This window comes from Marmota monax, unplaced genomic scaffold, assembly GCF_021218885.2.
Source record: "Marmota monax isolate L192 unplaced genomic scaffold, Marmota_monax_Labrador192_F-V1.1 WCK01_AAM20220418_F8-fsc00071, whole genome shotgun sequence".
Lineage (NCBI taxonomy): Eukaryota > Metazoa > Chordata > Mammalia > Rodentia > Sciuridae > Marmota > Marmota monax.
The window spans coordinates 8436415-8453840 of NW_026695217.1; the positions used below are offsets into that span (position 1 = coordinate 8436415).

A 17426-nucleotide genomic window follows, 5' to 3' on the forward strand; every position below is an offset into this window, starting at 1 on the left:
GCTGTCTTTCACTTTTTCGTTGAAACGGCAGAACTGACAGCACTGCGGGTGGCATTGATGTCCCAGAGTCACTCGGCTCCAGACACACCTGCCTCCTGGAGCCGCTGGCCCTGTGGCCACACTTGCTTCTTACACACTTAACGTCATCTTAGAAAATGCAGCTCAAAAGTAGATTCGGAGGCTCCTACAGTCAAAGCTGCAGATAGGGAAGGATATTTCCGTACAGCTGTCTACACTCGGCCGCAGGGCACTGCCCTGGAAGACAAGCCCGTGGAGCCCAGGGGCACAGACTTCACCAGTCATGGGCTCCTGGGAAGCACAGTGACCTTGCTGTGCCCTTCACTCACAGCCAAAGCTGGCTCCTCTGTACGGGTGTCTGAGATGACGTGGTGACAGTGACAGCCTCAGGAAACCTAAAATTAAATCCATGAGCCGGCGGCTCCTGCTCCTCTGACGCTGGCTGAGAGAAAGCAGAGCCAGGACTGGGTCCCCAGGACCAGATACCAGAACCATTCACAGCTGCCAACACCCTCCCTTTACATAGAACCTCCCCTTACCATACTTACAGAAGTTCTGACCTGGCCTTTCCCAGCGTCACAGAGCAACCTGCTCCTCCCGTCCTCCCCTCCCCTCCTCTCCCCTCCCCTCCCCTCCTCTCCTCTCCTCCCCTCCTCCCCTCCTCCTCCCCTCCTCCCCTCCTCCTCCCCTCCTCCCCCCCTCTCCTCCTCCTCCCCTCCTCCCCTCCTCCTCCCCTCCTCCCCTCCTCCTCCCCTCCTCCCCTCCTCCCCTCCTCCTCCTCCCCTCCTCGCCCCCTCTCCTCCTCCTCCCCTCCTCCCCTCCTCCTCCCGTCCTCTCCTCCTCCTCCCCTCCTCCCCTCCTCCTCCCCTCCTCTCCTCCTCCTCCCCTCCTCCCCCCCTCTCCTCCTCCTCCCCTCCTCTCCTCCTCCTCCCCTCCTCTCCTCCTCCTCCCCTCCTCCCCTCCTCCTCCCCTCCTCCCCTCCTCCTCCCCTCCTCCCCTCCTCCTCCCCTCCTCCCCTCCTCCGCCCCTCCTCCTCCCCTCCTCCCCTCCTCCCCTCCTCCTCCCCTCCTCCCCTCCTCCTCCCCTCCTCCCCTCCTCCTCCCCTCCTCTCCTCCTCCTCCCCTCCTCCCCTCCTCTCCTCCTCCTCCTCTCCTCCTCTCCTCCTTCCCTTCTCTCCTCCTCCTCTCCTCCTCTCCTCCTTTCCTCCTCCCCCCCTCCTCCTTTCCTCTTCCCCTCCTCCCCTTCCCCCCTCTTCTCCTCTCCTCTCCTCTCCTCCTCTCTCCTCCTCCTCCCCTCCTCTTCCCCTCCTCCCCTTCCCTCCTCTCCTCCTTTCCTCTTCCCCTCCTCCCCTTCCCTCCTCTTCTCCTCTCCTCCTTCTCCTCTCCTCTCCTCCTCTCTCCTCCTCCTCCCCTCCTCTCCTCCTTCTCCTCTCCTCCTCCTCTCCTCCTCCCCTCCTCCTCCCCCCCTCTCCTCCTCCTCTCCTCCTCCCCTCCTCCTCCCCTCCTCCTCCCCTCCTCCTCCCCTCCTCCCCTCCTCCCCTCCTCCTCCCCTCCTCCCCTCCTCCTCCCCTCCTCCCCTCCTCCTCCCCTCCTCCCCTCCTCCCCTCCTCCTCCCCTCCTCCTCCCCTCCTCCCCTCCTCCTCCCCTCCTCCCCTCCTCCCCTCCTCTCCTCCTCCTCCCCTCCTCCCCTCCTCCTCCCCTCCTCCCCTCCTCCTCCCCTCCTCTCCTCCTCCTCCCCTCCTCCCCTTCCCTTCCCTCCTCTTCCACCCACCCCCTCCCCACCACCTCCTCTCCCCTTCTCTCTCTCCCTCCCTCCCTCCCACCCCATGGAGAACTCCATGAACATTCCTGGACAGCAGCACATTGCAATGCATTCCTGCGGGGTCAGTAGCTCTGCAGTTTCTTTTCTCTCCTGTCACCAGCCATGCAATTATCTCAGAATGTTCCTTGTCAGGGTCAAACAGAGGCTCTAGCTTGTGCCTCCCAAGCCCCTGCACCCAAAGGCACTGAGAGAAAGGCATGGTTTGCTGGGATTGCAAACAACCAAGCCCAGCACGTGGGGGCTTCAGAGGGAAGGTCAGGGCCTCTCCTGAGCCTCCCCTGAGGGCCTCGCCAGCACCACCCCAGCTCCCCTTCCTGCCTCCTTCTGTTCCCTGACTAGGTGACCGAAAAGCCACTGGGGATGGGATAAGGTCAGCCATGGGGAAGGTCCCCTGTTTCTCCAAGCAGCTGCCCTAGCTCCTAGGTCTGTCCCTCCCTTGTGTGCCACTCTGAGCACAGGACATGATCGATTTAGCCCAGCTGACCAGGTTGTCAGCAAACTGCCTGTGTCCTGTCCAGGTGGGGCCTGGCCCCAGAGCATGCAGGCCTCCACACACAGCATTGCACAGGGAAGCTACTCAGGAGAGAGGCATCGAGCAGGCAGCAGCGACCTGCCGGGCACTGCCGGGCTCCTTGGCACTGTGGCACCCTAAGATATGGAGCTGCCCCTGCTTCCTAAGCTCTGCTCGAGCAAGTCACACCTGTGAAGTCGGGGCCCAGACTGCAGGGAATGAGACCCAGTCTTCCTCCTGAGAAGGCCACAGCCCACGAGAGTCCCGCAGGAGAACCCTGAGAAGAGGAAGCCAGGGCCTGGCGAGGACTGTGCACATAAGAAGGACTCTGAGGGGACTTGGGGTAATGACAAGCCACACAGCCAAGCACAGAGCAGGGGGCCACGTACTTTGTCCTTGGCCTAAAATCCTGAACCTAGAAAAAACTTGAAGGGTCATTTGACAAGCAGAGAGGTATAAGGAAAGCACACACGTGCATCCACCATGTACACACCCACATGTGTGCACCTACATGTGTGGGCACATGTTACACAGGCACACACATGAGCAGACACCCATGCACACACTCACACATATATTACACACTCACGCACATGTGCATGCACACACACACTTACATATGTGCATGTGTGCCCATGTATACATATGTGTGCGTGCACATGTGTGCATACAGATACACAGATGCACATGTATCTACATAGTTGTGTGCTGTGCAAGTATGCACATGAATATATGCACATGTACAGGTGGGTGTACATGTGTGTGCACTCTCACATGTATGTAAGCATGTATGTGCATGTGTACTGGTATGTGTGTACATGCATGTGCATAATCATGCCTGTGCATACGACATGTACATGTGCATGAACTCATGCGTACACACATTACAGGTATACATACACTACATGCATGCATTTGCAGAGAGTATATGCACATGCATAGACTCATATACAGTTGTACACATACATACGCGTGTGTGTACATTTACAGATGTGAATGCACATGTATGCACACATGAAGCAATGTATACACTGAGACACAGAAATATCACACACATACACACACCTACATACATGCTCATACACACATGCATACACTCACAGATACACAAGACACATACAAGTACACAAAATAGAAATACACATACTTGCATACACACTCATACACACATGTATGTATACCCACATATGCTAAGACACACACACACCACAGACACACACCTGCATACACATATGTGCACATGCACACACACATTCACACTCACACTCACATGCATGCTCACTCACATACACACTGTCAGAAGCTGCTGTGGGCTCCTGGTGACCGACGTGGGCTGGGGGTCTGCTGGCTCATCTCTATGAGCATCCGTTTCCTCCTCAGTGCAATGAGGACTCTGCTCCCACCGTGCAGATTACTGTGAATGCAGAAGCAACGTGGGACAAAGCCTGGCAGGGAGTGTCACGGGGACATCACTGCTCAGTAGTGCACAATCACACTTGCCATTGTTTAGACCAGTGGGCATTTGAACCCAGGTCTTTTGGCAACCAGTAGGCCCACAAGTTCCCCTCTGTTCCTGCCGCCAGAGCGTCCTGCACACAGTCCAGAGCCTGACTATGCAGAGGAGCAAGGACCTGGACAGCCACTAGGAAGGAGCTCTGGAATCAGAATCAGCCCGCTGGCCCCCCAGAGGTTCTTGCTGAGGTGCAGAAGCCCCATCCAGGGATCTGAGAAGCTCTGCCCAGTCGGACTCCGCTCTCTCCTTCCTCGTCTCCCTCTGCGAACATTCACAGTCAGCCCACGACGTACAAGGCACCAACACCATCCCAGCTGATGTCAGAGTCCACGCTGCCTGATCCCAAACACAGGGCCTGGCAAGGACAGGAAGGAAGGCACAAGTGCCGCCTCCAAGCCACCCATGTGCCAAAAAGTCATGGAGTGGCAAAATGCTCTATGTCACCAACAGGCCACCAGGGGGTCAGATAGCTCTGCTGCACTCTCCACCCAGGGGCAGGACCTTAGGTAGCGGCCTCCCCACAAGGGTTCCCACCTGAAAACAAGGGTCTGGACTTGGGAGCTCTCAGGTGCTGCCGGAAGTGTCTCCCTAACCCGCCTGCTTGCCGTCTTCCTCTCAGACCGGTTTGGCACTGTCTGCCGAGGACACTTTGGTGCTGGCAATGCATTGGGAAGAGGTGACAAAGGAGCATAAGTCAGCGATCAGGGCCATGCCAAGGACAAGGACAGAAGGGAGCACTGACAGCTGTGTGGCTCCCAGCTGCAGGGGCGTGGGGCAGGGGGCTGGGGCAGGATGAGACCTGGGCCGGCGGCTGAGGTGATCTCTAATTCTGCCGATTCCCAGGAGGACCCTGGGTTCCCAGAGCCAGAAATGGGTCCCTATGCGGCTCCTCAGGCTGCTGCCTGTTGAATTCTCCATCGCTGTCCTCGGCAGAGTTTCTAAATTCCCACATGCCCTGTTTTTCCACCTTAAAACACTTCCAAGAATGGAGGTGTCACATGGACTTAACCAGAACGTGCAGCCTCAGGGACCGTGCCTCCCGGAGCTGCACCAGTCTCCTTGTGGAAGCAGGAGAGCCCAGGCGTGTCCTGTCCCCTCTGAGAAGGCCACCACAGCCCATGCAGGTGCACTCTGGGTCTGAGCAGAAGCAAGAGCAGAGTGTGGAGGCAACGGAGGATGGACAGAAGGCCAGGGTTCAAGTCTTGGGTGGGCGCCAGGTGGAGCCACCGTGTCCCCCCACAGCCTCCTGGCCTCCTGGAACCTCCTTCCCTCGGTGACCAAGCTCTTCACGCTGGGCCCTGTTGAGTGATCCGCCTCTGCCCAGCAGGGACCTGGTGTCCGTCCAGGTTCCCATGGCCCTTCAGGGTTCCCACACTGGCCTAAGCGGTCGGCGTCCTTCAGGTCTCTGATGAGGCTGTGTCCTCGTGGCTGTGTCCTCTGCTGCCCCACGGCTCAAACCTGCTCACCCCGCAGTGACATGAATGGGTGGTGGAAGACAGGTCCTTGGAGGTCAAATAGCCCCCTCACATCATGTCTCTCTCAGGGGGGCACGGCCAGGTCTGGCCACACAGCTCCAGGCATGTCACCAGAGGTCAGCTCTCCCCTCAAGGACTCAGTCTCCTGCTTCAGGTGGGAGAACATTTGCACCCTAAGATCTCACAAGGAAACATTCAAACGGCAGTGCAACTTACCTGGCGAGGGGTGGGCAAATGGGTGACCTGGGGTGAGGGTCTGTGGATGAGGGGTGCTTGAGATGCCTTCCACCTCAAGCTCTGCCTGGTTCTCAGGCTCAGCCTCCACAGAAACAGGGTTCTGCCCAGGCAGAGCTTGGCTCTTGAGCCCAGGCTGTGCCCCCCACAAATGCTGGGGAGGATCGGCAGCTTCCAACACCGGCACAGAGGCTGGGACAGACCTTCAACAAGTCACCATGAAGAGGGCAAGAAGAATGAGACGTCTCTGCCTTGCTGTCCTCTCCACTCAATATTCCACCCTAGGGTCCTCCGGCCCATCCTGAGGCTGGGAAGTGGGTTTGTCCACAGCCCCACTCAGCCGCAGAGCTGCTGCGACTCGACCTGAGCCATTCTAAGGTGACTCAGAGTGAGCTGAGCCACTCCTGAGCAAGGTGTTCCCTGGGGACCCCATGAAGCCCTCTAGGAGATAGCCACCACTGGACAAGAGGCGGGTGGGGCTGGCGGGAGCTGGGGGGCTTCATCACTGATGATAACGTTTGCAACACTCTCTAGCAGGTCAGGTTGGCCCCAGCAGGATGCTCAGAACAGGGACTGGTCAGCTCCCTGGCTGGGGCATGGCCTGGACCCAGGCCAGGGGCCGTGGCAAAGGCCTATTCTGTGGCTCTTGGGGTGGAACAAAATGCTGCAGAGATGCAAGGCCCAGGGGAGATCATTGTGGCTCACGCCTGACACCACATTCTGGAAGGGGGCCGGCAGGGCAGACCTTGGGGAGCCTCTGGGAGGAGGCTGGCAGGGCGGACCTCAGGGAGCCTTGCCTCGACTATGGGGACAGCCATAGATGAGCCCACAGCAGAAACTGCCATGGTGTCAGTCTCAGGGCCTGAGCAGGCAACGCCCTGACTCACCAGCATGAATTTCGGCACCTTTGAGCATTTTACTTATCCACGCCCAGGAGAACCCACGGTGGTCATGGGCTTAATACACGGAGGATTCTTGGATCCAGTGCCACAACCCGCATCCAGGATGATCCCTAACAAAGGCCTCACACCCTCACCCCCACCATCCCTAGAGGTCCCTGTGGCCCCGGTGGATGTCAAGCGCTCCCATAGCAAGTGGCCTCTCCAGACCAGCTTGTTCCACAGGCATATTCGCCTGAGACAAACCCGCGGGCACCTCAGCAGTTGCTCCTTCTTGGGTCTGAGCCACCCCACTGCGAGGACACACGGTCCGCTACTCGACGTTCAGTCCACCTGTCCCCAGTGTTGGCAGTTGAACTCGCGCTGCTGCAAGCACTGGTTGTACCTCCTGCAGGCATGACCTCTGACCTCTACAGAAGTGGGATCGCCAGGTCACATGACTAGTGCCACGGTTAACCTGAGAGGGAGCTGCCCAGGGTTTCCCAGGCGGCCCTGCCCTGGACACCCACCAGCACCCATGGAAAACTCCCCACTGCACGCTCCCGCCAGCACTTCTCCTGGCTGTACTTCTCATCTTAGCCACAACAGTGGGTGATGTTTTTTCTTTTTCAAGCGAAACATTTACAAACGTAAGATCACATCTAATCGTCTACTTTATGAAGTAAGACTGCTCAGGAACCTGGACATCACACAAGTCAAGTTTCCTTAATGGCTAGACACCAGCTTTGTGGACAAAAGGCCTGTCGGGTCCAGCCCCTCTCACTAGTGCAGCCTCAGGTCCCGTCTCCCACTCGGCCAGTCCTGCCAGAGGGATAACCACATGAGCGATGGCCACTGGGGCCCTGGTGTGAGCTGAGCACCAAGCCTCGTCTACTACAGACATCCTTCATCTCCCCAGCTCACAGCCGGTGAGGCAGACACTGTCCACACAGCCGCCCCTTCTTCATCTGTGGACCCCAGAGGATGCCTGGAACCGTGTTAATACTAAATCCCACATACTCTGCATTCTTCTCACATGTGCACTTGATAAAGTTTAATGTGTAAACCAGGCACAGTAAGAGATTAACCGCAATGATCCTAAAACAGAACAACTACAGCATACGATAGACGGAGTTAGGTGAACACCACGTCTGGCTCTCCTTCAAATACCATACTGTACCTGACCTTCTCAGGACAGTGTGGTATACAGTGCCAAGTGAGATGGAGTGGGTGGGTGAGGCAGGCACTGGACGCCATGAAGGACACTAGGTAAGTGTCCAGTTGATCCAATAACTGGGGCCACTTCTGCATGACCAATGGGAGGGTAGCATACACAGTGAGGATACACTGGACGGGGGCGTGATTCACACCCCAGGCAGGTCGGGCAGAACAGCAGGAGATTTCATCAAGCTACTGAGGAAGAACAGCACGCTAATTAAAACACATGAATTGCTTCCCTCTGGGATTCCATTTAGCATGTTCAGACTACAGTTGACTGTGGGTAACTAAAACTAGAAAGTGAAACCTCAGGCAAGGGGGAGACACAGCCAGGGACCCCCATGAGAAACAGGGCCTCAGGATAAGGGAAGAGACCTCTCGGGGGATTACAACAGCACAGCCAGGCTCAGTCGGACGGGTTGACAGTCGGCCCAGCACATCAGGAGGCAAAACAGGAGGCAGAGCAGAAGCTCAGGGCAGCACAGGACTTCAAACATAAGCCTGCCCCACAACGCACCGTCTCAGAGGTCTGCGGGGGCAAATCAGCGAGTGGAAAAAGGGCCCGAGCCACGCTTACACACAGCTCCTGGCACAACTAGACATCTGTCCCTGTCGGCACCAAGCAGACCCTGGGACGTGACACGGGCTGACAGCAGGGACCCATGACCTTCACAGCTGAGGGGCAAGCACGGGAGGGACACGACGGGCCACCTCTGTGGAGGCCACGGCTGCTTCCTTCTCATGCACACTGGGGCACAGCTCCTCTCCTCCACTGGGTAGGCAGTGAGACTGACTCTCCCTTCCCCTCCCCCGTCACTATCAGGGAGCAAGAACCATTTCTACCACTGAAAATTAGTGATGGTTCATTCTCCTGGAAACACCCAGGGAGCTCCGCCCTGCAAATCTGGACACGAGCCATTCCAGGCACGAGTACAACACACCTTACTTCATGCTCTAATGCAAACGGTCAATTTCTCAAGTGAGGCAGAAAAAACATAGATCAGAAACACACCAGTGTCTTCACGTCAAATTCCTCCACCCTATGTTTAGTGACCTCATGGTGTCCTGCTTCATGGAAGAGGAAGGTCTCAAGCCAGACAGTCAAAGAGAGAGCCGGTGATTTGTTTCAGGGTTCCGTGCCCAGATGTCACTGGAGGCCAAATAGCAGGCATTAAGGCTTGGATATGAGGGATGCCCCCAGAAGGTCACATTGTGTGAGACAATGCAAGAAGGTTCAGAGGTGAAATTATGAGAGGCGGAACCCTAATTTCAGATTAATCCACTGATGGATTAACTGGGTGAAGGCTGCAGGCAGTAGGTGTGGCTGGAGGAGGTGTCACTGGGGTGTGCCTGCAGGGTTTATACATTGTCCGTAGTGAGCAGAGTTCTCTGCCTCCTGGTGCAAGGTCCTGAGCAGCTTTCCTCCTCCACGCCCTTCCACCATGATGTTCTGCCTCATCTTGGGCCCAGAGCCATGGAGCTGGATGACCGTGGACTGAACCTCTGAAACCTGACCCAAAATAGACATCTCCTGCTCTACGTTGTTCTTGTCAGGCCTTTTGGTCACAACAATGAGAAGCTGCCTAAAGCAGCAGCATTTCAGGTTTGGTGATTAGGTGCAAAGAGCCACACTTTGGGACAGAAAGTCTCGCATTGCCCCTGTATTTGCACAAAGTGCCCTAATACGTTTCCCAGGGACAGCCATGGCTAGTTCATACATCTAATGGAGACCAGCAAGACAAGATGACCTTCCTAATTATCGTGATGAGAAGCACAATTGCAAGTGACTTTAAAACACATGGTGAACTTCATTATGCTAAAATATAATAGCTTCTGCTTTGGGGCTCATGATGAATATTAATGTGGGGACTCCAGAGGGAAATTGTGCTCTAAATTTCATATTGTATAAAACCCTTTCAATACCAAAGAGAGCATTTATTTATAGTCATCAGGCTTCTTCATAGATGCTATTAAATATTCCATTAAACATGGCAAAACGGAATGAGTAATTACAGAACACTGAGGGAGGGATAATGATCACCTTTCCCACGTCAGCCCAAATGCCAGGCAGAGTGGGAGCACCAAGGCCCACCAAGCAGGACAGGGAGGGTGCAGAGGGCCGGGTCCTGCCCCAGCTCAGGTGGGGGGGCCGTGGGTGGGCATGGTCCACTGCTCCATCAGAGCAGGGGATGCAGTTGAGAGCAGAGGTCCAGGGCCTGGAAATGCACATGTGGGGTGGGCGTTGGCGGCTGGGATGCGGGCATTCCAAAGGTGGAGGGGAGAGTGAGAAGCCAGGGGAGAGGGGCTGGCATGGAGGGAGAGTCTGGTGCCCTGCAACAGGAGGGCAGGAAGGAACCTTCTGGAGCACAGTGGGTCCTGAAGGGTCCTGTGACTTGTGAGGACAGATCCTTGGAGGAGGGGGCTCAGACTTAATGCCAACACTGCTGGTCTCCCTGGCAAACCCTTTCCCGTGCCTGAAGAGAAGAGGTGACGTGCTGTCTGGCACCCCTCCTAGACGGGGACGGCCTTCATCTTCTTTTCCCAGTACCTCCTCCTTCACACTGCAGCTTCTGGGGCCACGGGAAGGGCGGCAGACGCTCTCCAAGGTCCACTGGATGACAGCAGGCTTTGGGAGGAAGGAGTTCCTGTGGTGGGGTTTCCCTGGATCTGAGTAAGGAAATGGGAACAAAGGGGCGGGGGAGGCCAGAGACAGAGAAGGGCTGAGCAGGAGCCACATCCTGAAGGGACACGTGGCTCCTTTCCTCCACCGCTGCTTGGTGGTGGGGGAAGTGCACACGGAGACCCTCCCGGGCTGATCAGGAGGACCCATGGCAGCAGCTGCCTGCACGGTACGTTTGCCCTTGAGGCCAGGCCCACACAGGAGCCTGTCCGCGTGGTATAAGTCTCCTCTGCCCTCCGCACTAGGAAGGTCAGAGTTCATTCTGAGTGGTGGCCTCCGTGAGCGAGCTCCAGCTACGGGGATGCGAGTGTGTGGCAACCGCCTCAACACAGACGTGGACTTACGGCCCTGCTCTGCCGCCGCTCAGTCTCTGGGAAGGGTGGGGTGCAGCAAAGGACAAGCTGACATTGTCCAAATTCTAGCGCATCTGTCCCCTCCCCCAGCGTGACGGACACACAAGGACCCAGGTCAAACACTGGGCCAGCACAGAGCCAAAGTGAAGGGCTCAGTCACCTGCCCAAGCAAGACAGCCCCCCACGGCCATGACAAGTGCACCTGTCCTCGTTGGGGAAGGAGAACACGATATCTGGGATACATGGGATGTAAAGCAGCCATGGGAAACAGGAAGAGAGAGATGTTCAAACAGGATAAAATAGCCAAAAATCTTAACATCGCTTTGGCAAGTAAAATTTGGGTGCAATTAAATTCAAAGGCAGAGCACGTGGTCATTTGTTGATGACTTAGAAAGACTTCAGAAACAACAGTGCCAGGAGGAACATGAAAGAAGCAGTGACACCACCACCCGGTGACGCTGGAGGAGAGTGGGTCGGACGGAGGCCACTCCGAGCCAGATCAACAGCACAGGAGCTGACACTGCCCACCTGGTGACGCTGGGATCTAGAGAAGAGTGGGTCGGACAGAGGCCACTCCGAGCCAGATCAACAGCACAGGAGCAGATGGGCCCGGAGGCCCACGTGGACTCCACAGGGCTGCATGTGCAAGCATAAGAACACCCAGAGGTCACCAGCAACCGGCGGTCACCACACACAAAGGTTGTCCCCCCGGGGGTGCAGTGCATGGGGGCTTCAGAGAAGAGGAAGTGGGAGTGGAAGGTCAGGGGCTATGCAGGAAGCTGACTTTGTTGTGTCAAAGAAGGAATCGAGGTTCCTACAGAGCTCGTCATTGAAACACTGACAGCTCCCAGGTCGCCAAATTTAGCTGGCCCCAGGGAAATTAGCCTGCCAGGCCTCGGAGAGTCAGGTTCAGTTAAAATGATTCAGGGCCTCACTCCCCAAAGCCTGCATCACACAATGTCCTGCACAGCTCACCATCAAGAAGCCTGGAAGATCACAATCTCGTTCCCTATGTAGCATCCCCCCACACCCGGTGATTTACAGGACAGCACATGGGTCTTCCTTGGTCGGCAGGGCTCCTCACTCCCTCCCCAGGAGCCGAGGAGGTGCCAGTCCTCCAGGCAACGCCTTCCTGACAGGAGCACAGGGCAAGGCTGAGCCGCATTTGGGGCAGGGGCAGAACTGTTGGCAAATACGCAGAAAGTGTTCCAAGAATTACAAATTTGTGTCCAATTAAATGATCATAGTTCAACATCTTTCTGAATTATGGTTTCCAGGTTCCCTTAGTGACCATTCAAAAGTAAAGAATTTGGGTTTTAGTATAAAGTAAGTGATCACCATAAAAGTGACAATCGACAGAGCATCCTGTCACTTAATTGATGCAGAAGAGGCTTGTGTTCAGGTCTGGAATAAAAGAAGGCTCTGGAAAGTTTCAAAAATGAAGAAACCTGCCTCTCTGTTCAGGGTGCTTGACCTGGTCCACAGGGCACTCAGGGTGGGCTTTTCACACCATCAGGAGCCTGTGGCGTGATATTCAAGTTTCCCAGAGGGGCTGAGAAATGGCTAAGACTCAGGTCAGGAGTCGGCCATAAAAAGCCCAGAACAGTTTCATGAGGAAACTTTGGATGCAGAGAGTCAGCCCTTGGCCCTGGTCCTGGCCCTGTGTTGCCACCACTACCTGGGCGTCTAGACCACATTAGTGTCCAGAAATGAAATGACCTAGTTCTGGGGGCTTTGCAACCAAAAGAAAGGGGTCAGCACTTATAACTAAAAAGGAAGTGACGGCATGCAGGGAATCCCTCCTTCCTGTCCAAGAACACACTGAGTCCACCTTGGCTCGTCCACACACCGTGAAGCTCAGGAGCTCAGCCAGACACAGGGCATCAGGGAGGAAATCGCAGAGTGTCCTGTTCTCGTTCTTAGGGCAGTGCTGGGCTGAGCCCAGGGCCTTGGCCAGGTGAGCTCTCTACCACAGGCCATGCCCCGGCACAAGCACTCCTATTTAAAGCTCCAAAACTCTACATAAAAGACAAGGCAAATAATGAGATTAGGTTCTGTCTCCAGGTGGTTCTAACAACCATGTATTTCTCATCATACTGATATGAAAACAGAAGCATCTCACTGAGGTGCTCAGGCACCTGGGGGGCAGCCATCCGGGGCCACATGCTGCTGGGGGTGGCAGGCAGGTTGGGGTTCAGTGGCAGGGAAGTGACAGAAATGAAAAGTGCCTTGTGTGTGCTACAGTCAGTCTGCGAGGACTTTGCACAATGCTCTCAAGCAGTCTTTAAGAATGTTGTGCTTCCCATTCCCCAAAACTGCCACATGGGGTCACTTTTGTGGCAGATGGTACTTCAACCGCAGTTTTTGCTCCTGCTCCTAGGATGCTCCTCATCATGTCATAGTCTCACACCAAATAATTAACACTTGTCATTAGCACTGTCTTCTGTTTCCTTTGAACACAATTTTTATATGATTTTATTATTTTTTATCTCTGTTAGATGAACCTTTCTGGTTCACCATTCCTTCCCACTCTTATCAAAAAAGAATGCGAGACACAGATTTCCTTCTCTTGTTTAATTCATCTTGACAGTTTTTGCTAAACATACCTGACAAATGCATGTGGATCTGTGCGTCTCGGGATCCCTACACCAAAAGCCCTGTCTTCACAGGGTGAGGGAGTTTCTGCAGAAAGCTGCCTCAGTGGACTTCAGTGTCCCCCCCCCCAGGGCACCACTCCCTTTCATTAGCCAGTCTCCAAGTAAGAGCAGGGTCTTGCCACGTGGGCAGCTGGCTCTCAGCCGGAGCCGAGTGCCACCCTCAGCACCCTCATCTGCTCTCCCTGAGGGGCAAACAAGCCAAGGTGGACAAAGTCATTCCCAGGAACATGAAGCCCTGCAGCTGACCCGCTCCCTGGGCATCTCTGACCCACCTGAAGGGCTCACTGGGCCACGGACCCAGCCAGGCTCTGAGCTTGTCTTAGTGCCAAGCAGCCGGCAGCAACTGGGAGACGTCAAAGGTGCCCTGTTTAGAATTCCAGCCCTGATCATTCTGTGGTTGAACCTCTCCCCAGACACCGGCTTGCTTTATAACTGAGTTACACACAAAATCAGCATCATTAATAAAGGATAATACAGGTCACCAAGTTACACACAGGAGATGGGAAAACACGCACGTAAATCGCAAGCTAGTCTTCTTTTCTGGAAAGCAGACATAGCCCACTAAAGAAGTTACCAATTGTTTTTAACCCCACTTTCCCTTAAAAGAAAAAAAACTGCTGAAATCCGTACTAGCGAGAGGGTCTCAGGTAACTTCCGTAGGTGTCTGAGTGGAGGAGCTGGCTTTTCCTCCTGTCTCTTCCCACCTCACCCTGCTCAGGACTCTGCGCTGCTCTCCCAGCCCAAGAAAGACACAGCACTCAGGCTGGCTTCCTCCCACGTCCTTGCAGGACCCAGTCACCACAGTGACAAAGCCCTCGAGCAGGGATGCCTGCCCCTTGCTTCTCCAGGGACTTCCTGTTGTCATCCTGTGCTGTCTGCAGACGCCCTGACCTGAACCTCCAACTCAACAACTTGTCACCTCCCATGGGATATTTCGAAGCCACCACTGGGAATCGAATGAGAAGCCAAAGCCTGGAGGTCCATCTGCGTGATCCAAATCCAAGGGATGGAGCTTAGTCTAGCCAACGACCCTGGACCCTGGCCTATAGCCCCCCAAGTGCTCGTTGGCCTTGAGCGTCTGGTGTGAGACACCAGAGACTGGCTGGCCCCGGATGTGACGGCAAATCCTCCCTGACAGGGCCACTGGGTAAGGGTGCTTCCCACAACCCTTGCCTCTGACTGTCACCACAGGCCTTGGCTGTGGCAGTGGCAGGGGAGTGTGCAGATGTCTCAAAGGGAGCCAACAGGGCTGAGCTCTCCTCTCTTGGCTCCTTCAGGTCGGACCTGGACACACATGTGACTGGCTCAGCGCCATGGACTGAATGGCACCTGCAGGGGCCTGGGGAGCAAGACGGATGAGTCTGGGCCCCTCACACTCTGGGCTGCTCCTCCCTGTGTGCACTGCCCCTTCCCAAGGGCCACTTCTACAACCATGCTGAAGTCACACTCAGGACCACAACGCAGTGCTCGTTCCTGAACATTAGACTTCAATATGTCGAAGGCCAGGGGGAGTCCATCACTTAGCAGGTACAAACACAGAGCATCCTGCACTGTCAACACCCAGCACCCAAAAGCGGCTGGACAGACTCGGCCTAGTTAATTACACTCCCTTTTATTATGCAGCTTGACGGACTCGGGAGTTTATACCTTACTTATCTGTCCCTCGCACGCTTGCAGTCTGGGTTAACTAATCTGAGTCACCGGAGCCAAAGCTCCTCAGACTGGGTAAGAATCAGCTTGGCCTGTGGATACATCTGGGACCAGGGGAGCTGACGCAGCAAGATCCAGGCGCCAGACACAGAGCTGCTCCCCACCCTTACGTACAGCGCCACCGACAATCCAGCACCCGCGGCGGCCACCAGCTCCTTCCACCTGTGCATGTTTTATTCATCACTGTGAAAATCCTTGGTGAAGTGACAAGGACGGGATTCAAAAAACGCTGTGCAGCCCTTTTTAGAAAGGATCTTAATAGCTTTCCAGAGCTCCGCCATTCACATGGAAACACTGCTGCACTCTATTTGCCCAAATATGTTCACAGCCTCTGTATTCCTAGAGCTAATCTCTGCCCCCTCGTGCATGCTGATGCCACGAGAAATCTCGTAGCTTTTATAGTTTGTACACTTAGAAATCCAACAGCAAAAATAAGTACATGATGCTCATCCCTCATGCCCAGTTGGCCAGGCTGGAACGTCTCAGGAGAGCACGTTGCCCCTGATTAGTACTGAAGTTACCTAGGCTCAAGTGTACAGTCTCCTGTTACATAGTTGGAAAAAAAACAAGGCTTGATCTTTAAAAGTGAAAAGAAACTCAGAGAAGCCCTGAGTTGCTGGGCCAGCTTGTAGTGCTGGTTACCAAGTGACCCAGTACCACCAAGCACATTCTGACCCGGGAACTCTGTAGTAACCACAGCCCCTGCAAGCTGATGGACCCACACAGCAAAGTTGATGCACCCTAAAATGTCACACCTAGTTCCTACTAGCTGATGCTACATTCCTTTTTTTGGTTTTTAGACACTAATTTTCATGTCCATCAGCTGGGCACGGTGGTGTACACCTATCATCCCAGCAACTAGGGAGGCTGAGGCAGGAGGATCATGAATTCAAAGACAGTCTCAGCAAAACTGAGGCACTAAGCAACTCAGTGAGACCCTGTCTCTAAATAAAATACAAAACAGGGCTGGGGGTGTGACTCAGTGGTTGAGTGCCCCTGGTATCAAAAAAAAAAAAAAAAATCACGTACATCAATTTGTGGGATATTTTCAGAGATCCTCATTTCAGATCCGACTCCTAAGATCCCACTTCCTTCTTATTTCTCTTCAGGTAAGCATACTTTGTAAAATGCGGCCGCTTATTCACATCTATTTATTCCATCAGAATGGTGAAGGACATTTATGAGGGACCCTGCTGTGCTGTCTCGTCCTCTGCCCTCCACGCGCACACGCCCAGGATGTTTTGCACACAACTCCACGGCACTGACCCCCCATGAGCCAAACATTCTCATCACCAGTGAAGAAGCAAGTTCTAGCATCTATTACCTTTTAAATCTGATTTGCTTCTGATGATTTCATTCAGCATTTTGGAAGGAAACTCGTGAGAAATCCTTCACTTTCTTTAGAAGTAAATGTTTGCTGTCTCTGCTTGGACAGAACCAGGATCCTTGGAGACCCCGAGGCTGGGCCCTCAGGTGGCCTCCGCTCTGGACCACCAGCACAGGAAGGACACAGCAGCACCTGGGCTCTGCTCCTAGCAGAGCCGGGCAGAGGCAGTACCTGCGTGGATGACCTTCCCCAGGAGAAGCCCTGAGAGGCACCTGCTCTCCCTAGCCAGGCTGCAGTGCAGATGGGAAGACTGAGCCTGGGCACAGAGGGAGAGGACTGCCCCGAGGAGGGGCTACAGGCCTGCCCCCAAGGAGGGCTGCTCTGCACAGTCAGGAGCCCTGGGCAGATGCAGGCGGAGGACAGGGTGTCACCCCTGAGTGGCACCACCCTGTTTGCTAAAGCTTCTGACAGAAAATGGAAGCTGTGTGGCCCATGGCACCCCCTCATCAAGGTCCCAGAAGCACAGATGGTCCCGCCTGGCCACCTGCCAGGAGATATGGAGCTGGACATCCCCCCGCCACTCACCGTAGGCCGCAGCCTGGCAGGCCAGCTCCCGGCACAGCCTGTCCTGGTCCTCACGAAGGCGTCCCAGCTTCCCGGTGCTTCTGGAACTCAGCCCCAGCATCTTGCCCAGGAGCGCCTCCAGCTCCTCACGCTCACTGCCCAGGGAGCGGATCTCCTCAGCCAGGTCCTTGGCCGTGCAGAAATGGCCTCCTATAGCACAGGGCGGGAGAGGAGAAAGGAGGCGGAGGCAGCTCAGCTGACAGGCCCCGTGCAGCAGAGGCTGCTCAGCAGCAGCACTGAATGGACCCGAGACCCCAACCCAAGGACCCTGCCTTAATTAAGCCTCCCTTCTTGTCAGGAAATGTTTACGAGGAATGTCAAGGTTGGTAGGGTGTCTGCAGAGGGCTCAGGGAACTGAAATGTTAGGTTTGTCGACATAAGCTATGGCAGAGTCCATCCCAAGCTCT

General features: G+C 55.2%; 1 protein-coding gene across 2 annotated transcripts in view; it reads right to left on the reverse strand.

Moving 5' to 3' along the window:
• Positions 1-17426, reverse strand: part of Disc1 (DISC1 scaffold protein) — a 200680-nt gene that overhangs the window by 94194 nt on the left and 89060 nt on the right. For both annotated transcript variants that reach the window (XM_046432128.2, XM_058575004.1), the window contains exon 9: positions 16981-17169. In XM_046432128.2, the coding sequence (XP_046288084.1) occupies positions 16981-17169 (189 nt within the window). The remainder of the gene's footprint in view (positions 1-16980; positions 17170-17426) is intronic.